This window comes from Triticum aestivum, chromosome 2D (genome assembly GCF_018294505.1).
Source record: "Triticum aestivum cultivar Chinese Spring chromosome 2D, IWGSC CS RefSeq v2.1, whole genome shotgun sequence".
In the NCBI taxonomy this organism is placed as follows: Eukaryota; Viridiplantae; Streptophyta; class Magnoliopsida; order Poales; family Poaceae; genus Triticum; species Triticum aestivum.
Window position 1 is genome coordinate 514777527 of NC_057799.1, and position 25710 is coordinate 514803236.

The 25710-nt window shown below is 47.1% G+C and overlaps 1 protein-coding gene across 3 annotated transcripts; it reads left to right on the forward strand.

The window, feature by feature from the left end:
• Positions 1-22434: 22434 nt before the first annotated feature.
• Positions 22435-25345, forward strand: LOC123054151 (dof zinc finger protein 1). Of its 3 annotated transcripts, XM_044477844.1 has the most exons (3): positions 23098-23621; positions 23733-23832; positions 23955-25345. In XM_044477844.1, exons 1-3 carry the CDS (start codon positions 23557-23559, stop codon positions 25065-25067), a joined length of 1278 nt encoding a protein of 425 aa, XP_044333779.1. In that variant the 5' UTR covers positions 23098-23556; the 3' UTR covers positions 25068-25345. The 3 variants fall into 3 exon arrangements, with proteins under 3 accessions (XP_044333780.1, XP_044333779.1, XP_044333781.1); XM_044477845.1 differs by lacking the exons at positions 23098-23621; positions 23733-23832 and adding an exon at positions 22435-23073; XM_044477846.1 differs by lacking the exon at positions 23733-23832 and having other exon boundaries at positions 23102-23621.
• Positions 25346-25710: the final 365 nt, after the last annotated feature.

Below are 25710 nucleotides of genomic sequence, written 5' to 3' on the forward strand. Positions count from 1 at the left end.
TTGGTACTATCAGAGTCGGCATACTTCACCAGTGCAGCCATGAGGGTTCCCATGTCATTACAATGACGTTTGAGCCGTCCCAACATCAACTTCAGGGGTTCAAACCGGCAATTGCCTTCCAATGTTAAAATTGCGGTGTCAGCGTTGATGTGATCTGATGAATGCAAAATATCCAAAACCCGGCGCACCCAATGGGTTGTTGACTCTCCTTCTTCCTGGACACGGGCAGCTAAGTCCACAACTGACATGGGCTGCTTGCATGTATCCTTGAAATTCTGAATAAACCGGGCTCTCAACTCGGCCCATGACTGATAGAATTAGACGGTAAGCTCTTTAACCAAGTGCCGGTTGTCCCTTCTAGCATCATGGTGAAGTATTTCGCACATGCCGCATCATCCACATCCAACATCTCCATGGCCATCTCATAACTTTCCACCCATGTCTCAGGGGATAAATCGGCTGTGTAATTCGGCACCTTGCACGGGCCCTTGAAATCCTTGGGCAGGCGCACATTGCGCAATGCTGGGACAAGACATGGCACTCCCAAAGAACTAGAGGTAACTCCTGGTTCCACCGATGTGGTTGGATGAACCGGAGTAAGCTGATGGGCTTCATGCTGCGCCGCTAACTCGGTTTCTCTGCGTGCCCGAGCCCGGTCCACCACCTCCTGAGCATCACCAGCACCACCCGCCGGGTTATTGCCACGGGGTGGATCACGGTTCCGCGCATTGCTTGACACTGCTGATTCATCCATACGCCTGTTGTAACTCCGGCTTGGACGAGGAGTGGAATGAATCCGATCGCGACTATATAAATAAGCCTCCTGTTGAACCAAGGCTATCTGAAGAAGCTCCTTAACACGACGCGTCTCGACCGCCGCTGGAGAATCGCCTTCGATCGAGATGGCCGCCAGCCATGAAGCGGCAGCGACAATGTTGTCCATCGGGTTAGAATAATGACCCGGTGGCGTGGGGACATGCGGTGCCACAATGTTGTTTTGACGAGGCGGATCCACCAAACGTGGCTGAATCGGCGCCCCTGCCCCGGGTGCCTCCACCCGGTTTACCACCGGCGGATTACTGGTCCCCGCTCCTGGGGTGTTAAAAAGATTTCTAGCGTCATAAACCGGCGGCAAGCGAGATCGGTGTCTCCTCTTCAGGACTTCGTTCGACGCATTCTGATCCAGCATAATCCGGTAAGCTTGTGCATCCAAAGCGGCCCGCTCCGGGGCTATCCTGGTATCCTCAGCTGCTAAGTCGGCTTTGGCCTGGGTGATCTAATTTTTCACTTTCGCGATTTCCGCATTGTGTGCATCCTGATCCGCCGGGTTAACCTCCGCCATCAGCGTTGCCAACGCGTCAAACAAATCAGATAGAACCTGAGCTGGCGGTCGCACAGGGCCTCCTGCCCCGGTCGCTGCTGCCGCTGCCGATCCAGAAATCATCGCCGCTGCGGTCGAGGAGTGGAGCGCCGGTTGCGTGCCGGCCATTAAGATCGCAACCCGGTTTGGCAGATCAAAGGGGTCCGGAATACTGTTGCCATCGGAACAGCCCCCAATCCGGCCATCTTGTAACTGATATAACGACTCGGTCTCTCCGGTCGATGACTCGTCGCCGGAATAAACGACGGTCTCACCACCAGATTCTGATCTATCCTCAGATTCCCCTCCATGGATAACTCCCACGAAGGCACGCTTCATGACAGGCTTGACCCGGGTAGATCTCGCACGCTGAGCCGTTTCGACGAGGTCGGTGCAGACGTCCGGCTCAGGGCCCGGTTCGTCGATCTTGCCAATGAAAACGTGTATGCCACCAAAGGGGACCCGGTACCCGTACTCGATTGAGCCGGCCTCGGGGCCCCAGCCTGCATCGTCGATGTAGAGCATGCCGCGACGGCTCTTGGTCATCCGGCCCACAGCGTAACCCTTGAGTCCTTCGAAGTTGCCCTCCAAGAACTTGAAACCATCGTGCGATTGCCCCACGGTGGGCGCCAACTGTCGTGGTTTTGTCACGGCAGATGTCCTAGAGAAAGGACTTAGTCGTGGAGCCATCGCTACGGGTTAGATTAAAGGGGTTAAAGCGGACAAAGGACGCAAGAGAGTTTTATACTAGTTCGTCCCCTTACGATGAAGGTAAAAGCCTACGTCTAGTTGTGATGGAATTGATGGGGTTTCGATGACCAGGGAGCGAATACGCTTTGCCTGAGTCTCGAGTTGTTGTCTGTTGTCCCTGAACCGCCGGGTCGTCCCCTTATATACATGGGTTGACGCCCGACGGTTTACAGAATCCCGAGGCCGGCTCATCATTGTGTCCGGCTCGGTCTCTGCTACTTCTATCTTACAACACAAGTTTACATGTCAATGCCGGTTTATGTCTACAGGCCTTAAACCGGCTTTTGGCCCTGGGCCTTCATGAAGCATCACCGTCTATCTTCATGGACTTCAGATACAGATGAACTACTTATAGCTTGACTAATTTCTGCACTATGTGTCTGTTGGTACTAGGTACGAGTTGATATATATGCATCCGCCGGCTTGTAGACGGCTATTTCCTGCTATGTTCAGGTGTTATATGCAATAATTATGCATGTGCTTGCTCGCTGTTGAGGCGGCCATGGCGCACTCTACTCTCGTGTCTATCTGTGTGCTCTGCCAGCGGTTGGGGCCGGCGCACGATCACGTTGGGGGCCCCATATTCACATGGTTACGCCACGCGCGTCCCATGATGCAGTTACGTGCGGCACAATGGAGTTACGCACTACAAAAACTGCCATCCGGACGTGTCGATATTCTAGTCCGTCCGGCCTCCCCATTTATTCCCGGGGCCATTATAACCTTAGTCTTTCAACCTTTTGATCGCGCCCCACAACACAAACAAGCACACCCATGACGTCACATACAGAGAGGATAATATATCTAGGAACGCTCCAATGGAGTTTGGCGTGCATCAAGTGGAGACCCACGTAAGGGAGAAGGACCTCTCGATGCTGTACACCAACGACCCGGCCGTGGTGGAGGACTCCATCAACACTATGGAGCAGTTGCTTGCTCAAGATGACAAGTACAAAGTGGTCGGCATCGACCTCCAATACGGCCACGGTCGTGCCAGGTATGATCAGAATGTTGTCGTGGCCCAGTTGTGTGTGCGCCATGATGTCCTCGTCTACCACTACTCCCCGGATGTAAAGACTAGATGAATCTCACCTCAAGTTCACGGCCAAAAACATGTACACATTATGCGAGATGCACAGGCAGATCGTTGACATGAGGGAGTGCCCCCCTTCCTGTAATCGACGAGGGATCGAGCCACCAGCAGAGCAGCGGCGGCAAGCGTCACAAGAAGAAGTAGATGATGATTAGATGATCGTTTATCCTAGTTAATTATGCATGTAATAGTTTACTATGGTGTGTGCAAATGTCATGTGTGTACTAGCCACATGTGTAATTGAATGTTTAAATTTGTTATGCAATCATATCCTTATAAGTATATACGAAGAAAATCACAATGCACAAGGACCAAACTAGGGAACCCGTCAGTGGTGATTACATCGATTGCTGACAATTGTATAACAGCAAGCTTTTGCCCACAACACACATGACTTATTAGCAGCAATCGTATGTGTTATTATCGGCCGTTACACACATTTCTGATTATGGACCTGTTTGTCACATATCACACACATATTGTTAAGTTGATTTTTTCCGTTGTCTTGTGTGATCGCAAATAGTTCATCCGAGTGAACTGTCTGCCGTCTATCGCACACACACCTTGATATGTCTGATTGTTTCTGTTTTTTGGCTCATCACAAACAGCTCGTATGGATCAACTATATGCCATGTATCACACACGCAACTCTAATCTGAATCGTGTTCGATGTATCCCGCATTGCAAATGTTTTGTATTATTGGTGACGGTTTTATCACAACACTGTTTGTGATTAATGCATCGCACACAGTTAGGTCGAAGGGTCTCTTATTCATGTGTCGCTTTTGGACCATCCTGCAGCAGTGTTTCCTGGCAGAATCGCTCCGCCAGAGAGCAAAAGTGCTCCTGCCCAGGTTCCGCCTCGAGACGGGGGCGCTTCGTACCGAAACCTTCCTTTTGATTCTTTCTTGGTGAAATGGCATCATATAGCAAAAGATGGGCTTCAGAGGCCTGCCAGGGGCCCCACAAGCTCAGGGGCGCGCCTGGTGGGTCCCCTCTGGTAATTCTTTCGCCAGGATTTTTTATATATTCCAAAATAATTCTCCATAAAATGTTAGGTCATTTGGAGTTGTGCAGAATATGTATCTTTGATGTAGCCCTTTCCAGTCCAGAACTCCAGCTGCCGATAATCTCCCTCTTCATGTGAAACTTGCAAAATAAGAGAGAAAATGCAGAAGAATTGTATCATAAAGTGAAATAACAATCTAAAACACAATCAATAACATTAGGAAAACATGATGCAAAATGGACGTATCAGAGGCAGAAGAAGACACTCATTGATGCAGCGAGACCTCGCCGCCAACATGGCCGGGTGGAATGTCCAGCACCATCGTGCAACATCCACTGGAGAGATCGGCACTGCCATCTCCATCCAAGGTCACCGCCCTGGCTTCTAGAGCCCCTCACACCACCTTGAGGTAGTAGACCCTCATCGCCACCTTCACATGTAGAAGCGCAGCAGCCGGAGGGCTCCTTGGGTGGCGGCATGTAGGAGGGAGGGGCGGCGGCGTCTGTTAGGGTTGGATCGCTCCCGTGTCCCCCAGAGGGTCGACATGAGAACCAAGGGATGTGTCGAGTGGCGGTGGGTCCGGTTGTGCATCGCATACGTGGCAGCGGTGTGAATACCTACAAAGCCCCCTAGTTTGCCTTTGGTTTGCGGGAAAACGGACGTCCAGATCGGTCCGAGGACCGATGGGGTACCACAGTGGGTGGAAAATCACGTTCAGATTGCCCGGTCTGAACGGATGTAGACGGTATGAGGTTCTGCGTTGGACATACGCTAATGCTACAAGTGGCATCGGAGGGTTTAGCAAAAGAAGAGGTTGGGCTCCATCGGTCTTGTGGATTGCTAGCTGAAAACGCGAGATCTAAAAAAGACAAACAAGGGAATGTTGCTTATCTTGTAGAAGTTTAGGTGATTGTGGAGGAAGGATGATGAGATCCTGGAAACCAGGCCTGTGTGTGAGGGAAAAAATGTAATAAGTGAACCTAGAAACCAAGTTGCGGTCCTGTAAGAGCATCCATAGCTGGGCGCCCCAAACCCGCCTCATACGCCCGGGCGGGTTGCCCGATCACTGACCCGTCACGAATTTTCGACCCAGACGGGCGCCTCAAACGGGCCTCAAACGCCCGGGCTGACCGGCACCCCTCATATCCAGGCCAAATATGGAGCGGAGCGTCCGTGACATAGGACTAATGATGGGGTCCCATGCGGCATCGCCCGGAAACCTGGCGGTCCGACGGAAGCCTCCTCCGTCGCCGCAGTGTGAACACCCCGTGCTGCTACTTCGGCTCGCTGCGCGAGGCGAAATCCAGATATTTAAGCCGGCCGGCGTCCCCCAACCCTAGCCCATGAAGGAAATATGCCCTAGAGGCAATAATAAAGTTGTAATTCTATATTTCCTTATATCATGATAAATATTTATTATTCATGCTAGAATTGTATTAACCAAAAACTTGATACATGTACGGATACATAGACAAAACACTGTGTCCCTAGTAAGCCTCTACTAGACTAGTTCGTTAATCAAAGATGGTTATGTTTCGTATCCATAATGTGATGTCATTTTATGAACATGATCACATTATTAGGAGAATGATGTGATGGACAAGACCCATCCGTTAGCATAGCATATTGATCATTCGGTTTTATTGCTATTGCTTTCTTCATGTCAAATACATATTCCTTCGACTATGAGATTATGCAACTCCCGGATACCGGAGGATTGCCTTGTGTGCTATCAAACGTCACAACGTAACTGGGTGATTATAAAGATACTCTACAGGTATCTCCGAAGGTGTTTGTTGGGTTGACATATATCGAGATTAGGTTTTGTCACTCGGAGTATCGGAGAGGTATCTCTGGGCCCTCTCGGTAATGCACAGCATAATAAGCCTTGCAAGCAAATGACTATTGAGTTAGTCATGGGATGATGCATTATGGAACGAGTAAAGATGCTTGCCGGTAACGAGATTGAACTAGGTATAGAGATACCGATGATCGAATCTCGAGCATGTAACATACCGATGGACAAAGGGAATTGTGTATGTTATCATAACGGTTCGACCGATAAAGATCTTCGTCGAATATATAGGAGCCAATATTAGAATCCAGGTTCCACTATTGGTTATTGACCGGAGAGGTGTCTCGGTCATGTCTACATAGTTCTCGAACCCGTAGTGTCCGCACGCTTAACATTCGATGACGATTTAGTATTATATGAGTTATGCGATTTGGTGACCGAATGTTGTTCGGAGTCCCGGATGAGATCACGGACATGACGAGGAGTCTTTAAATGGTCGATAGGTAAAGATTGATATATAGGATGATGATTTTCGGACACCGGAAGTGTTCCGGGTAGTATCAGATATTTACCGGAGTACCAGGGGGTTACCGGAACCCCCGGGGGGGAGGAAATGGGCCATATGGGCCATAAGAGGGGAGCACACCTGCCCACAAGGGGTGGAGCCCCCCTTAGGCATGTGGCCAAATTGGAGAAGGATCAAAGGGGGTTCGCCCCCCCCCCTTCCTTTCTCCCTTCCCCCTTCACTCTTTCTCTCCGGAAATAAGGAAAGGGGGCGAATTGGGATAGGCACCCAAGTAGGATTCCTCCTACTTGGGGCGCCCCATGGGTGCTCCCCTCCCCCTCCCACCTATATATACATGGGGAGGGGGTGCCTAGAACACACAACAACATATGTTAGCCGTGTGCGGCGCCTCCCTCCACAGATTACACTTCCGGTCATATCTTCGTAGTGCTTAGGCGAAGCCCTGCGCAGATCACTTCACCATCACCGTCACCACCCCGTCGTGCTGACGGAACTCTCCCTCGACACTTTGCTGGATCAAGAGTTCGAGGGACGTCATCGAGCTGAACGTGTGCGGAACTCGGAGGTGGCGTACGTTCGGTGCTTGACCGGTCAGAACGAGAAGAAGTTCGACTACATCAACCGCGTTGTCAAACGCTTCCGCTTTCAGCCTACGATGGTACATGGACACACTCTCCCCCTCTCGTTGCTATGCATCTCCTAGATAGATCTTGCGTGAGTGTAGGAATTTTTTTGAAATTGCATGCTATGTTTCCCAACAGTGGCATCCGAGCTAGGTCTATGCGTAGATGATATGCACGAGTAGAACACAAAGAATTGTGGGCAGTGATCGTCATACTGCTTACCACCAATGTCTTATTTTGATTCGGTGGTATTGTTGGATGAAGCGGCTCGGACCAACTTTACATGACCATGTTCATGAGACCGGTTCCACCGGCGGACATGCAACTAGTTTTGCATAAAGGTGGCTGGCGGGTGTTTGTTTCTCCTACTTTAGTTGAATCGAATTTGACTACGGTTGGTCCTTGAAGAAGGTTAAAACAACAAACTTGACGAAACATCATTGTGATTTTTATGCGTAGGTAAGAACGGTTCTTGCTAGAAGCCCGTAGCAGCCACGTAAAACTTGCAACAACAAAGTAGAGGACGTCTAACTTGTTTTTGCAGGGCATGTTGTGATGTGATATGGTCAAGACATGATGTGATATACGTTATTATATGAGATGATCATGTTTTTTAGAAGTTACTGGCCACCGGCAGGAGCCTTATGGTTGTCTCTTTATTGTATGAAATGCAAATGCCATGTAATTGCTTTACTTTATCACTATGCGTTAGTGATAGTTGCAGAAGCAATATTTGGCGAGACGACCACGACGCTACGATGGAGATCAAGGTGTCAAGCCAGTGTTGAAGGAGATCATGACGATGCTTTGGAGACGGAGATCAAAAGCACAAGATGATGATAGCCATATCATGTCACATATTTTGATTGCATGTGATGTTTATCTTTTATGCATCTTATTTTGCTTAGTACGGCGGTAGCATTATAAGATGATCCTTCACTAAATTTCAAGGTAAAAGTGTTCTCCCTGAGTATGCACCGTTGCTACAGTTCGTCGTGTTGAGATACCAGGTGATGATCGGGTGTGATAGGCTCTACGTTCACATATAACGGGTGCAAGATAGTTTTGCACATGCGGAATACTTGGGTTAAACTTGACGAGCCTAGCATGTACAGACATGGCCTCGGAACACCGGAGACCAAAAGGTCGAACGTGAATCATATAGTAGATATGATCAACATAGAGATGTTCACCATTGATGACTACCCCATCTCACGTGATGATCGGACATGGGTTAGTTGATTTGGATCGCGTATCACTTAGATGACTTGAGGGATGTCTATTTAAGTTGGAGTTCTTAAGTAATTTGATTAATTAAACTTAATTTATCATGAACTTAGTCCTAATAGTATTTGCATATCTATGTTGTAGATCAATAGCTCACGATATAGCTCCTATATATTTTTTATATGTTCCTAGAGAAAACTAAGTTGAAAGATGATAGTAGCAACGAAGAATAGTCCGTGATTTGAGGATTATCCCCATTGCTGCAACGAATAATTATGTCCTTGATGCACCGCTAGGTGACAGACCTATTGCAGGAGCAGATGCATACGTTATGAACGTTTGGCAAGCTCGATGTGATGACTAAATAGTTTAGTGTGCCATGCTTTACGGCTTAGAACCTGGACTTCAAAAATGTTTTGAACGACACGGAGCATATGAGATGTTCCAAGAGCTGAAATTGGTATTTCAGACTCATGCCCGTGTCGGGTGGTATGAGAACTCTGACAAGTACTTTGCCTACAAGATGGAGGAGAATAGCTCAACCAGTGAGCATGTACACAGAATGTCTGGGTACTACAATCGCTTTAATCAAGTGGGAGTTAATCTTCCAGATAAGATAGTGGTTGACATAATTCTCTAGTCACTATTACCAAGCTACTAGAACTTCGTGATGAACTATAATATTCAAGGGATGACGAAAACGATTCCCAAGCTCTTCGTGATGCCTGAAATCGACGAAGGTTAGAAATCAAGAAAGAGCATCAAATGTTGATGGTTAAACAAGACCACTAGTTTCAAGAAAAAGGGCAAAAGGGAAAGAAAGGGAACTTCAAGAAGAATGGCAAACAAGTTGCCGCTCCCATGAAGAAACCCAAAGCTAGACCCAAGCCTGAAACTGAGTGTTTGTACTGCAAAGGAAATGGTCATTGGAAGTGGAACTCCCCCAAGTACTTGGCGGATAAGAAGGATGGCAAAGTGAACAAAGGTATATTTGATATACATGTTATTGATGTGTACTTTACTAGTGTTCATAGTAGCCCCTGGGTATTTGATACCAGTTTAGTTGCTAAGATTACTAACTCGAAACAGGAGTTGCAGAGACTAGTTAAAAGCAAGGTGACGATGTGTGTTGGAAATGATTCCAAGGTTGATATGATCACCATCGCACACTCCCTCTACCTTCGGGATTAGTGTTGAACCTAAATAAATGTTATTTGGTGTTTGCGTTGAGCATGAATATGATTAGATCATGTTTATTGCAATACGTTTATTCATTTAAGTCAGAGAATAATTGTTGTTATGTTTACATGAATAAAACCTTCTATGGTCATACACCCAATGTGAATGGTTTATAGAATCTCGATCGTAGTGATACACATATTCGTAATATTGATGCCAAAAGATGCAAAGTTGATAATGATAGTGCAACATACTTGTGGCACTGCCGTTTAGGTCATATTGGTGTAAAGCGCATGAAGAAACTCCATGCAGATGGACTTTTGGAATCACTTGATTTTGAATCATTTGATACTCGCGAACCATGCCTCATGGGCAAGATGACTAAAACTCAGTTCTCCGGAACAATTGAGCGAGCTAATGGCTTATTGGAAATAATACATATCGATGTATGCGGTCCGATGAGTGTTGAAGCACGCGGCGGGTATCATTATTTTCTGACCTTCACAGATGAATTGAGTAGATATGGGTATATCTACTTAATGAAACACAAGTCTGAAACATTTGAAAAGTTCAAAGAATTTTAGAGTGAAGTGGAGAATCATCGTAACAAGAAAGTAAAGTTTCTACGATCTGATCGTGGAGGCGATTTTTTGAGTTATGAGTTTGGCCTTCATTTAAAACAATGTGGAATTTTTCACAACTCACGCCACCTAGAACACCACAGCATAATGGTGTGTCCGAACGTCGTAACCGTACTTTATTAGATATAGTGCGTTCTATGATGTCTCTTACCGATTTACCACTATCGTTTTGGGGTTATGCATTAGAGACAGCTACATTCACGTTAAATAGGGCACCGTCTAAATCCGTTGAGACGACACCGTATGAACTGTGGTTTGGCAAGAAACCTAAGCTGTCGTTTCTTAAAGTTTGGGGTTGCGACACTTATGTCAAAAGGCTTCAGCCTGATAAGCCCGAACCCAAATCGGAGAAGTGCGTCTTCATAGGATACCCTAAGGAAACAATTGGGTACACCTTCTACCACAGATCCGAAGGCAAGATCTTTGTTGCCAAGAATGGAACATTTCTAGAGAAGGAGTTTCTCTCGAAAGAAGTGAGCGGCAGGAAAGTAGAACTTTATGAGGTAATTGTACCTTCTCTCGAACTTTATGAGAAATCCGTTCCCACGATGCCTACACCAACTAGAGAGGAAGGTAATGATGATGATCATGAAAACATCAGATCAAGTTACTACTGGACCTCATAGGTCGAACAGAGCACGTTCCGCACCATAGTGGTACGGTAATCCTATCCTGGAAGTCATGTTACTAGACCATGGCGAACCTACGTACTATGAAGAAGCTATGATGAGCCCAGATTTCGATAAATGGCTTGAGGCTATGAAATCTGAGATAGGATCCATGTATGAGAACAAAGTGTGGACTTTGGTGGACTTGCCCGATGATCGGCGATCCATGAAGAATAAGTGGATCTTCAAGAAGAAGACAGACGCTGATGGTAATGTCACCATCTACAAAGCTCGACTTGTCGCGAAAGGTTTTCAACAAGTTCAAGGGATTGACTACGATGAGACCTTCTCACTCGTAGCGATGCTTAAGTCGGTCCGAATCATGTTAGCAATTGCCACATTTTATGATTATGAAATTTGGCAAATGGATGTCAAAACTGCATTCCTTAATGGATTTCTTAAAAAAAGAGTTGTATATGATGCAACCAGAAGGTTTTGTCGATCCTAAAGGTGCTAACAAAGTGTGCAAGCTCCAGCGACCCATCTATGGACTGGTGCAAGCATCTCGGAGTTGGAATATACGCTTTGAGGAGGTGATCAAAGCATATGGTTTTATACAGACTTATGGTGAAGCCTGTGAAGGAAATATGCCCTAGAGGCAATAATAAAGTTATTATTTATTTCCTTATTTCATGATAAATGTTTATTATTCATGCTAGAATTGTATTAACCGGAAACATAATACTTGTGTGAATACATAGACAAACAGAGTGTCGCTAGTATGCCTCTACTTGACTAGCTCGTTGATCAAAGATGGTTATGTTTCCTAGCCATAGACATGAGTTGTCATTTGATTGACGGGAATGATGTGATTGACTTGACCCATTCCGTTAGCTTAGCACACGATTGTTTAGTATTCTGCTATTGCTTTCTTCATGACTTATACATGTTCCTATGACTATGAGATTATGCAACTCCCGTTTATCGGAGGAACACTTTGTGTGCTACCAAACGTCACAACGTAACTGGGTGATTATAAAGGTGCTCTACAGGTGTCTCCAAAGGTACTTGTTGGGTTGGCGTATTTCGAGATTAGGATTTGTCACTCCGATTGTCGGAGAGGTATCTCTGGGCCCTCTCGGTAATGCACATCACTTAAGCCTTGCAAGCATTGCAACTAATGAGTTAGTTATGGATGATGTATTACGGAACGAGTAAAGAGACTTGCCGGTAACGAGATTGAACTAGGTATTGAGATACCGACGATCGAATCTCGGGCAAGTAACATACCGATGACAAAGGGAACAACGTATGTTGTTATGCGGTTTGACCGGTAAAGGTCTTCGTAGAATATGTGGGAGCCAATATGAGCATCAAGGTTCCGCTATTGGTTATTGGCCGGAGACGGGTCTCGGTCATGTCTACATTGTTCTCGAACCCGTAGGGTCCGCACGATTAAAGTTCAATGACGGTTATATTATGAGTTTATGTGTTTTGATGTACCGAAGGTAGTTCGGAGTCCCGGATGAGATCGGAGACATGACGAGGAGTCTCGAAATGGTCGAGACGTAAAGATCGATATATTGGACGACTATATTCAGACATCGGAAAGGTTCCGAGTGATTCGGGTATTTTTCTGAGTACCGGAAAGTTACGGGAATTCGCCGGGGAGTATATGGGCCTTATTGGGCTTTAGGGGAAAGAGATAGGAGAGGCTGGGCGCCCCCCCCCCCCCAGGCCTAGTCTGAACTGGACTAGGGGGAGGGGCTGCGCCCCCTCCTTCCTTCTCTTCTCTCTCACCTTTCCTTGACTCCTACTCCTACTACTTGGAAGGGGGGAATCCTACTCCCGGTGGGAGTAGGACTCCTCCTAGGGCGCGCCATAGAGAGGGCCGGCTCTCCCCCTCCTCCACTCTTTCATATACGGGGAGGGGGGCACCCCTTGGAGGAACAACAATTGATCATTGATCTCTTAGCCGTGTGCGGTGCCCCCCTCCACCAGAATCCACCTCGATAATATCGTAGCGGTGCTTAGGCGAAGCCCTGCGTCGGTAGAACATCATCATCGTCACCACGCCGTCGTGCTGACGAAACTCTCCCTCAAACCTCGGCTGGATCGGAGTTCGAGGGACGTCATCGAGCTGAACGTGTGCTGAACTCGGAGGTGTCGTGCGTTCGGTACTTGATCGATCGGATCGTGAAGACGTACGACTACATCAACCGCGTTGTGCTAACGCTTCCGCTTTCGGTCTACGAGGGTACGTGGACAAAACTCTCCCCTCTCGTTGCTATGCATCACCATGATCCTGTGTGTGCGTAGGAATTTTTTTGAAATTACTACGTTCCCCAACAGCCTGTATTTACAAGAAAGTGAGTGGGAGCGCTGTTGTATTTCTAGTATTATATGTGGATGACATATTATTGATTGGAAATGATATATAATTTCTGGATAGCATAAAAGGATACTTGAATAAGAATTTTTCAATAAAAGACCTCGGTGAAGCTACTTGCATTTTGAGCATCAAGATCTATAGGGATAGATCAAGACGCTTAATAGAACTTTCACAAAACACATACCTTGATAAGATTTGAAGAAGTTCAAAATAGGTTCAGTCCAAGAAGGGGTTCTTGCCTGTATTACAAGGTGTGAAATTGAGTAAGACTCAAAACCCGACCACGGCATAAGATAGAGAAAGAATGAAAGTCATTCCCTATGCCTCAGCAATAGGTTCTGTACGGTATGCCATGATGTGTACCACACCTGATGTGTGTCTTGCCACTTATTTGGCAAAGAGGGTACAAGAGTGATCCAGGAGTGGACCACTGGACATCGGTCAAAATTATCCTTAGGTGCCTTAAAGAGGACTAAGGAAATGTTTCTCGGTTATGGAGATGATAAAGAGTTTGTCGTAAAGAGTTACATCGATGCAAGCTTTGACACTGATCTAGATGACTCTAAATCTCAATCTAGATACGTATTGAACGTGGGAGCAATTAGCTAGAGGCTCCATGCAGAGCATTATAGACATAGAATTTGCAAAATACATACGGATCTGGATGTGTCAGACCCGTTGATTAAACTTCTCTCACAAGCAAAACATGATCACACCTTAGTACTCTTTGGGTGTTAATCACATAGCGATGTGAACTAGATTATTGACTCTAGTAAACCCTTTGGGTGTTGGTCATATGGCGATGTGAACTATGGGTGTTGATCACATAAAGATGTGAACTATTGGTGTTAAATCACATGGCGATGTGAACTAGATTATTGACTCTAGTGCAAGTGGGAGACTGAAGGAAATATGCCCCAGAGGCCATAATAAAGTTGTTATTTTATATTTCCTTATATCATGATAAATGTTTATTATTCATGCTAGAATTGTATTAACCGGAAACTTGATACATGTGTGGATACATAGACAAAACACCGTGTCCCTAGTAAGCCTCTACTAGACTAGCTCGTTAGTCAAAGATGGTTAAGTTTCCTAACCATAGACATGTGATGTCATCTAATGAACGGGATCACATCATTAGGAGAATGATGTGATGGACAAGACCCATCCGTTAGCATAACATATTGATTGTTCGGTTTTATTGCTATTGCTTTCTTCATGTCAAATACATATTCCTTCGACTATGAGATTATGCAACTCCCGGATACCGGAGGAATGCCTTGTGTGCTATCAAACGTCACAACATAACTGAGTGATTATAAAGATGCTCTACAGGTATCTCCGAAGGTGTTTATTGGGTTGACATAGATCAAGATTAGGATTTGTCACTCCGAGTATCGGAGAGGTATCTCTGGGCCCTCTCGGTAATGTACATCATAATAAGCCTTGCAAGCAAATGACTAATGAGTTAGTCACGGGATGATGCATTACGGAACGAGTAAAGAGACTTGCCGGTAACGAGATTGAACAAGGTATAGAGATACCGACGATCGAATCTCGGGCAAGTAACATACCGATGGACAAAGGGAACTGTGTATGTTGTCATAACGGTTTGACCGATAGAGATCTTCGTAGAATATATAGGAGCCAATATGAGCATCCAGGTTCCGCTATTGGTTATTGACCGGAGAGGTGTCTCAGTCATGTCTACGTAGTTCTCGAACCCGTAGGGTCTGCACGCTTAACGTTCGATGACGATTTAGTATTATATGAGTTATGTGATTTGGTGATCGAATGTTGTTCGGAGTCCCGGATGAGATCACGGACATGACAAGGAGTCTCAAAATGGTCGAGAGGTAAAGATTGATATATAGGATGATGATATTCGGACACCGAAAGTGTTCCGGGTAGTATCGGGTATTTACCGGAGTACCGGGGGTGTTACCGGAACCCCGGGTGGAAGATATGGGCCGTATGGGCCATAAGAGGGGAGCACACCAGCCCACAAGCGGTGGCGCCCCCCCTTAGGCATGTGGCCGAATTGGAGAAGGAGCAAAGGGGGTTCGCCCCCCCCCCCCCCTTTCCTTTCTTCCTTCCCCCTTCCCTCTTTCTCTGCGGAAATAAGGAAAGGGGGGTGGCGAATTGGGATAGGCCCCCAAGTAGGATTCCTCATACTTGGGGCGCCCCATGGCTGCCCCCCTCCCCCTCGCACCTATATATACGTGGGGAGGGGGCGCCTAGAACACACAACAACATCTGTTAGCCGTGTGTGGCGCCTACCTCCACAGATTACACCTCCGATTATATCTTCATATTGCTTAGGCGAAGCCCTGCGCGGATCACTTCACCATCACCATCACCACGCCGTCGTGCTGACGGAGCTCTCCCTCGACAGTTTGCTGGATCAAGAGTTCGAGGGACGTCATCGAGCTGAACGTGTGCAGAACTCGGAGGTGCCGTACGTTCGGTGCTTGATCGGTCAGAATGAGAAGAAGTTCGACTACATCAACCGCGTTGTCAAACGCTTACGCTTTCGGTCTACGAGGGTACATGGACACACTCTCCCCCGCTCGTTTTTATGCATCTCCTAGATAGATCTTGCGTGAGCATAGGAATTTTTTTGAGATTGCATGCTACGTTTCCCAACAGCCCGTCCACCTCCTCCCTCTCTGCGCCACCACCCGAGCCCGTCCGCCTCCTCTCCCCCGCTCTCCCACGCTCTTTGGCATCGCCATGGTCCGCCGGAAGACCACCACGTACGCTATGCTCACGCTGGAGTGCCAGAGGCAGATCGCGGAGGAGAGATCCAGGCAAGCCGCGCCGCCCGGATCACTGTTGGGCTACCTCCGGACTCGCCGGAGCCGAAGGAGGACCAATCGGAGGAGGAGGGAGAGCAGCTGCCGGAGCCGATGAAGGTGGCGGATCCGGAGGAGGACGAGGAGGAGCAGCCTGCTCTGGGGTTCAACAAGGCGGAGGTGGAGGCGGAGTTCGCCGTCGCCCAAGCCACGGAGATGGCGAAGCAGGAGGCCATCCTGGAGTCCATCCAGGATGAGGCCTATGTGGAGGCCAACCGGCAATTCCTCCGGCAAGAGCAGGCGGCGTCCAACACGCTCTTTGTCAAATTCGACGCGGAGATAGAGGAGGAGGAGACCGGAGTGGAGCAGCCAGAGGAGCCGGAGCGGCAGCTGCCGCCCATGCTGCCGTAGCTGGGCACGAAGATAGTCGACACCTCTGACGAGGAATAGCTAGATCATCTACGTAGTACGTAGGTTTTATCGTTTGCATGCTTTTGTATGGATTTGAGAATCTAGTATGAGATGTCTGGATGCAGTTGTACTAATCTGAGGAGTGCCCGGTCACTGCCTACGAGCGTTTGAGAAGTCATATTTGTCATATGCGCCTTTGGATGCTCCTATATCTGATTTTCTTTAGGGGCGTTATTATATCTGATTTCCAGTATTGAAAATTGGGAGCCTTATTTCGAAAAAAAGAAGAAACTCAAGGCAAAAACAGACGGCCCAGTTACCCACGGGCCAACAACAACATCCTTTTCCCCTGCGCCGACGCTGTCTACGTCGCCTCGCCCGTGAAATGTGCGATCCGGCTCTGCTCCGAGAAGCGCACGAGCGAGAACAATCCATGATTTTGGCTTTGCAAAAGCGAACAAAAGGAAGCCGGAAGGAGACAGAACAACGCAGGATTGAACCTCGTTTCCTTTATATCTTCATCCGCAATCTGCATTCATGCGTCCTCACTTTTCACTTTCTCAGTCACCGGCACGTTCGATCGAACCAAGCCGAACGAGCCTTTTCCAAGCCGAGGGTGCGACCCGCGAGGTGACGACAAGCCCGGCAGCCCATGATGGCCGGGTGGGGCACGCGGCGGTTCGCTCACCGGCCGGCGAGCGGGCGACACCATCATTCCAGAGTACTCGTCAATCATCACGCGCGCGTCCCACGCTGCGCCCTCTCTACTAGCTAGCCAGCCGGTTCAGCCGAGATGTGCGCGGGACGTCCAAAAACTCGCGGCGGGCGGGCGGGCGGGCGCACCAGCGATGGCGAGGGCGGGTGGGGCCGGACAGCGGCGCTCCCTGGCGCGGCGTGCGCTCCCCTGTCGGCGCGGGCGGGGCCGGCCCGTCGCTGGGTTCTCCGATTATACTTCTACCTCAGCGCGGCGCCGGCGTCGTGGCAGCGCGCGTGTGGCCCGCGGTGGGGCACGGACTCCACTACCAGCCCAGCCCACTACTACCGGCAGGCAGCGGGAGCGCGGGCACTGTGCCTGAGCGGTGACTCCTCACTTGCCATCGACGGCACAAGTACACGGCTCGGGGCGCGAGCTGGGCGTGGCCATCATTGGTGAGAACTGAGAAGCGAGCGTTACGGCCGGAGCAAGATGTGCGGTGTCAGCTTCCATCACTCGTGTGTAGCTCTCGGGATCGACCTGTCGATCTCACCGTCTTCTCCTGCCATGCATGCATCATGACTCTCCGGCCATAGGTGGATTGAGCTACAAGCTATACGATGTACCCACGTACGTGTATGTCGTTGGATTGATTCAACCACCTAACTTTAATATACATCTCACCTCTGATTTTTAGGGTAAAAAATCTGACACCCTCGGTTACATTGGATCCTGATCGAATGCATGGCAATTAATCATTGCAGCATGACAATTTTCACTATAGAACATGGCAAATCCTATGCACAAGCATGTCAATTTTATCTGTTTTCGCATGGCAAATCCGATCGTTAGATTTTAGCATTAAATATTTGACGTCAGATTTTTAACATTTTCCAAAAACTTAAGCACATAAGATATTAGGGGAGGAAAAACTGTTACGAGACAATGGCGTCACCGTTTATATCCTCAAACAAATTTGTCATTTTCCGATGACGATGCTTCAATCTTGCTCATGCATGTGGTACGGTGAAAGTTGGTATTTACACACACATATCTATATATGTATATTGTCTTCTTGCCTTGCAGAACATCCAAGATTTCTTTGATACAAAGGAACTCATGTTTAAAAAAAAAATCAAACCGTTAGAAGTTTCCTGATCGTTTGACATGATTTGATCATTAGAAATTATTTGTAATGATTTATTTGCATATTGTTTGAGAGGAAACTTCCATATACTCAAATCTCTAGTTACATGTATTTTGGTTTTCATGTATTGTGTCAATTACTCTTTAAGGACAATTGTGTAGTTTTCAAATCCTATCGGATTACAAAACACTTGAGCTTTTTGTTTTGGAACTCCTACGAACCAAAAAAATTGTGCTAGTTGCCAAGAAAATTATCCACGAACATAGCCGGCGGTTTTGCACCATGATTTGTGTGATTTTACATCTGGTAGTTGCACATGCTAGAAAATATTGTTGTGCATGTAGTAGGCAACATTACTTCCATACAACAACCACAATGTGGTTGTTACATCTGCATATATCATCATTGACTATAAAGCTTTATACTTAACTCCTTGTAACTTTCAATTCAAAGAACACAACGTTCACATCATCTCAAAAAGTTATTTTAGCTTTCCATCAAGTCCTTATTTTATGAAACTGAGGCATCCCTCTCCAATTTCTATTAACAGAAACCTTACAGTTTGATTACATGGCCCTAAAACTAGAACAAGCCACCAAAAAGGTCAGCGCATAATCCTCCATCCTAAGAAGCAAATCGGCTAAATAGGCATCAAACCAATAGACTCCAACTTATATTACAGACCAAAAACAATATCATCAATAAAACGAACTAAAGGAATTACAATTCTGGAGAGCGAAACTAAAACACGGCTAGATGGACGAAGTAGCGAAAGGAGAATTGATGCATCTAGGAACAAGACTGACACAGGAGATGTGGTCCTGCCAGAGATGTTGCCGGTTGAGGAAGTTCAGCCACTAATCCGCAGAACCCCCTGACGCCAACCATGTGATGCACGATAGACTTCACTTGCCACCTGCTCTATGATTTTTGCTCTCTACATCAACACCCTTTCACTTCCTTCCCTCGTCTGCAAAATTTCCCAATTTGTTATTCAATGACATATCAACCTCATAAGCACAATTCGATCATTTATTAGCTTTCTTTCAAAAAAAACATTATTTCTACATCTCTAAATTGTCCAAAAGATAGCAATGACACCAACTTACACCAACTTTTTAGTTTCCTTCTGAAAACTTTTTATCCAACTACTAAAGGACATGATCAGGAATATACTTTAGATTAAAACTACATTTAAGAAAACCCCAGATTAGCTTAGAAACTCATATGAAGAATAAATGTTCAATGCTCTAATATTGGCCACAAAACACACAATTTTGGGGACCTATCCAACCTCTTTTCATCAAATTATCTGTAGTTAATATGCTATTTTGACCGTCAACCAAAGAAAACTTTATTTTTTTGGTGGAATTTTAATTTTCCATGATTTTTGTGTGTGAAAAAACACAATCATGCATAGCAAGATATCTATAAAGCAATTTGACGGTAAAAAGAGCATCATCAGTTAATCATCAACTTAATATAATCCTTACTATGAGACATCATATTTTCCTCACACCTCATTTTGAGGCTATACCAAAGAGATGGAGTATCTCCCAGAGAGTTCTTCTAAATATAAACCCCTCGTGTCCCTTTTGTAAGGCATCAACCATAGTGCTATTATGATCAAAACTTAAATTTTGCAGTCTAGCATAAGAAATTCTAAGAGCTTTGTCATCAACCCACCAGTGTTCCCAAAATGTACTATCTACACATCGCCCACTATTTCTGCAGTGTTGATAAAATATGTGTTTGACTTCCATGATGCTAGAACAGAAATGCCAGTCACTAATATCATATTTAGTACCAAAGAGGCAACCATTATGAATAATTTTGTTCATGAGGATCGTTTTGCCAGAGCCCACTTTTAGTTTGTAACTTCCACAACCAATTAACCAACAAAGATTTGTTCATGATCTCAAGGTTTAATATCCCCAAACCCCCTTGATCATTAGGTCTGCACCAAGTATTCCGATTCACCAGTGGTATTTTTTTCTTGTTGTTATCAACTTGACAAACAAGCCAAGCCATGAATAAATTGACTATCTTCTTCACCCCAATTGGGATGAGATAGAAAGACATCATTTATAAAGGTAGATTGCTTAGATAATATTGCACCAAACTTAGCCTGCCTGCAATGTTAAGCATTTTCCCTACCAACATCGACATCTATTTGATATCCTATCATCCACATGATTTAGTGTACGTTCCTAATTCTAACATTGGAAACATGACTTCCTAGGTACGTACTTTAAAGGTAAAACTCCCAATTTACAAGTATAATTTTCCTGGTAGAAATCAGTTTTATCCACATCATCCCCAAACAGGCATAACTCACTCTTGTGAAAATTAATAGTAAGCCCAAACATCATCTGTTCAAAAGCACAAATAATGAATTTTATTTTGCATTTTCAACATCATCTTATAGCAATAAAATTTTACCATCGGCATATTTAGGCATATTAACGCCATGGTGTAGAGCCCCATTTAGCACACCTTTAACTACTCCATTTTGTCCAACAATTTCCATAAAAAATGGCAAGAACATCAAAAGCCAAATCAAAGAGAAGTAGTGAAAGAGAATCCTCTTGTCTGAGTTCTATAAAAGTTGTGAAGTTTGGCCCTATCTCATATTCACTTTGTTTCCTGCATGCCCCCCTCCTATGGTAAACATAATCTAGTCACATGGTTTATTAGGGAACCCCTTTATTTTTAACATTAGGTGTACAAAGGGCCATTCAATTTTGCCATATGCTTTTTCAAATCAACCTTAACAAAAGGGCACTATTTTTTAATGATGAATAGTGTTTAAGGCTTCATGCAAAATCACAACACCTTCCATTATGTATCTACCTTTGACAAAGACAGTTTGAGTGTGTGAAATAATAGGGTTTACCAACAAGCTTAACCTTTATAAGAACTTTAGTAATTATTTTGAAACTCACATTAAGAAGACATGTATGTCTAATCTTTTGGATTTGTTTTGCATCTTTGATTTTAGGAACCAAAGTCATAATGTCATAAATCAATTTAGTAGTATCCAACACACCCTTATGGATATCATCAAATAAATCCTTGAGATCTCATTTAGCCAGCGCTCGAAAATACTGGAAAAAACTCAATAGGTAAACCATCATGTCCCGGACTTCTGCTTTTTTTCATCATCTGAAAAGACAAAGCTTTCAAGTTTTCCATGGAAAAAGGTTAAACAAGCAGCTCAACATCTTCTCTAGTAATTTCAGGAATATCCCAATCAGCTAAATTTATATTAGCTCCATCACCATGTCCAAAATGTTTTTTTATAAAGTTCAGTAAATGTATTTCATAAGTGGGTTGACCTGACCAAAGAGCGAGAGCAGGTTTCCCTCCCTAAATAAATATAAAGAATTGCAATAACTAGTCCTCGAACATGTAATAGGGGCACGACGACAACTCCACTCACACAATAGGGGGCATGACGACAACTACACAACTTTAGCTCACGTCTGTTCATATCGAATATAGGTAAGTTTGATTGGGAAGAGTGGGCATGCCGAAGGAAAACAACATAAAATCAGACTCTCCTTATATCATCTTCCACTAATTCTAAATGAAAAGTTGAAGATTATAAAAAACCTATATTTTGAATTGAAGAAGTCATGATGAGCAAACACGGTCTTACTTTGACCGGTGGTGGGAAATTAGGGTCCCCGTGATGCTGGTGTGGAAAACCTCTCAGCACTTTATCTCGCCTACTCGTTAACGTGGTAAATTTGACGGTGAGGTCGTTTTGTGGCATATTTGTAGTTGTTTATTTCATTTTTTTAATACAAAGGATATCTGGGTGCACTTATATTCAGACCGTTGATTTTGACTATGTGCATCATACCTGTGCAGAGGCCAGGTGCTGCTCATCACATTTCGTATCCCAGCGTATCTGCATGATGCTACATTCTGAGTTTCTAAAAGCGCCTCTATCCAAAAAAAATAGGCATATTTATTGCCATGCATTATGTTTTGAAGCAATAATTTGTAACACTTCATTCAAGTGTTCCGCATGGAAGCTCATATTTTGAACTGTACACGAGCACGCCTTAAAAGCTAAAACTCTCGACGAATTTTGTAGCCAGCGTCGACGACAACATGACTTGGGTAGCTCGGTCGGTGCGGCGTTGAAACGAATTACGCTGTAGACTGAAAACAAAGAGGCAGGTGCACTGTCGCGTAATAGAAAGGAAAAGAAAAGAAAAGAGAAAAGGTTGCACCAAACAGTGACGCCCAGGGAATTTAGAAGGCCGTGTCGCCGGCACGTGCGAGGCGGAGCGAGGCCCCCACCAAACCGCCATTCCCAGGGCTTCCTCCCTCGGTGCCTTCCCTTACAATGGTCGATGGAATCCCGGCCGGTTGACCGACCGCCCGACTCCTCGCGGCCTCCGATCGAGCAAGAACACCTATCGGCCCCCTTCCTCCCCCTCACAGTCGCGCATCGATAGATAGATCTGCTCCAATCCCCTCCCCTCGCCGAGCTTCTGGCAGCTGGAGTAGCTGTGAGAGGCATACGGAAATATTAAAAAAGAAGGGGGAGGGAATCCACTACTGGCCTAGCTATTTGAGCAAAACGTATGTGGGAAGAGCGGAGATAGGAGGGACAATTCCACTCACTGGCCAACCACAGCGCCTTCCTCCTCTCTCCCCTCCCTCCGCTCAAGAAATCTACCAAGAAGCAGGAGCTCCTCTTCGTCTTCCGGCCGTCGTCTTCCTCCTCGTATTCAGATTTCCGGAGCAAGAATTGGTTGGGGGGTAGCCAAAGTCCTTGCATGGATGCAGCCCACTGGCCCCAGGTAAATCTCTTTGTGAGAATTTGGCGTTTCTTCTCCTTGATCTTGCCGCTGTCTGTTCATCCTCCTCTCTGTGACATGGTTCTTGTTGTGTGCACGCTTTCTCTGATGGGAGCATGATCTCTCTCTGTGTGGGTGTCCTCTTGGAGTCTTGGGTCTTGTTCTTCCTTTATATGTTATGCTTTGTGTAGATCTATGCATCTGCAACACAATCAGCACCGCTCTCTCTTCTCCATAGGCATAGGCTTTAAGGTGAAGGTGAGCCCCCGGCCTGCGGCTTTAATCCTCTCTCCGCTGCCCTCCTCCCCCTTTTGATCCATGAAAGCACGCACCATCACCTTTCTTTTCCCCTCTTTCTAATCCCCCTTTCCTCACCATCATCCTTTTTATCCCCTCCTCACCTCACCTCGCCCCTTCCTTTCTCATGGCCTTTCTTCTCTCTCTTGCCTCGCATCAAAAGAGGAGAGCAGCAGCCATGTCCTGGTGATGTGTGGCAGCAGTACCACAACCCTACAACAGCACAAGCAAAGTTGTGTTTTTTGTGTGTGGTGGTGTGTTTCTCTTTCATCCTTTCTTCTTCCCCGGCCCTTATTACCTTTTCCTTTGCCTTTCTCTGCTAGCTACCTCTAATCTCCCTTTGTATCCTTTTGCTTGGTTCTTAGTTGCACCGTAGAGATTCTTGACGCCCCCAGCCCCCACAGCGAGCCTCCCCACCTCCACCTCTCTGCTGCATGCTCGCTCACCACATGTTATCTTCCTGCGGTTTGTTCTTGCTTGCTCTAGGTGTTAGCTAGCTTGGCATGTAGCGGTCTTGTGTTGATCATCGTCTGTTCTCAACTTGTGACTGATCAAGTGCTGCGCTATGTGTGTATCTGTGTCCTCAGGGGCTAGGGCTGGTGAAGCCCATGGAGGAGATGCTGATGGGAGCACCAAGCGCGAACCAGCAGGTGCAAGGGTCAAATCCGAATCCACCGGCGCAGGCTCCGTCGTCGGCGCCTGGGGCTGGGGGACCCATGAGGGGCGGGACGCCGGCCATGGCAGTGGCGGGCTCCGGAGCTGGGGCGGGTAGCACGGAGCGGCGGCCGCGGCCGCAGAAGGAGAAGGCGATCAACTGCCCGCGGTGCAACTCCACCAACACCAAGTTCTGCTACTACAACAACTACAGCCTCCAGCAGCCGCGCTACTTCTGCAAGACGTGCCGCCGGTACTGGACGGAAGGCGGGTCGCTGCGCAACGTCCCCGTCGGCGGCGGCTCCCGCAAGAACAAGCGCTCTTCTTCGTCGTCCGCGTCAGCGAGCGCCTCAGCGGCCGCCTCCACGACCGCGTCCGTCGCGAACTCATCCATGCTCGGGGCGGCGCCGAACAAGAACCCGAAGCTGGCGCACGAGGGCGCAGCGCACGACCTGAACCTCGCGTTCCCGCACCACCAAGGCGGGATGCAGGCGCAGGCGGACTACATGGCGTTCCCGAGCCTGGAGAGCAGCAGCATGTGCAACCCGGGCGGCGGCGGAATGGCGGGCAATGGCGCCCGGGCCGGTGGCGCGCTCTCCGCGATGGAGCTGCTCCGGAGCACCGGCTGCTATATGCCGCTCCAGATGCCGATGCAGATGCCCGGGGAGTACGGCGCCGCGGGGTTCTCGCTCGGGGAGTTCCGCGCGCCGGCGCCACCGCAGTCGCAGAGCTTGCTAGGCTTCTCGCTGGACGCGCACGGTCCGGTGGGCGGGGCTTCCACGGCGGGGTACGGCTCCGGTGCCGGGATGCAAGGGATGCAGGACAGGTCGGGCAGGTTGCTGTTCGCGTTCGAGGACTTGAAGCCGACGGCAAACTCTGGCGCCGGTGGCGGTGAGAGCGGTGGTGGTTCTGGCGCGGGCGTGGATGGCGGCGACCATCAGTTCGAGCAAGGCAACAAGGAGCAGCAAGGCAACGGCACCCCCGTTGGGCAGCCCGACACGCCGGGGTTCTGGAACGGCATGATCGGCGGCGGCGGCACCTGGTAACATGGACGGCGGCGCCCATGCATGCATAGCTCATGCGATCGGAGCGTCGGCTGTGCGTGCATGCATGCGCTTCCAAGCTGCAGCTGGAGATAGGGCACAAAGGTTTAATAAGATGGTGGATATGGTGTTTGATATCTTTCTTTCTTTCTTTCTTTCTGGTGTTCTTCTTCTTCTTCCTTGGAATTGTGCTCTAGCCGTTCATTTGTGTTTGGTGATCGACTTGGGGGCTAGCTAGCTCTAACACATCAGACTATCAGAGTACACAACATTTTAATCTCTGTTCATCGGTGCCATGGATGCTACATGCTGGCCTGTGTGAAGCTTCATTTTAGGCCGGCCGGCTTGGAGTTAGTTAGCTAGGCGTCGGTACATACCTATCCAGTACTACGTACATGGCGCATGTGGTGGTGCGGTTTCTCTGGTTTGCAGGGCCAACTTTAGGAGACCTGTAGGAGTGGGGAGAGGACTGAGCTACAGTGTGTTTGGTGGTAACAACAATGCACTGCATGCATGCATGCACGGTGTTCCAGCTTTGTGTGTAGATGCAGATCGTTTGGGGACCGAGGGCTTCCAAGTTTGTAGTAGTAGCATGTAACTTTGTACTTATACTATTTGTTACTTATGTTACATACAATGAGTACAA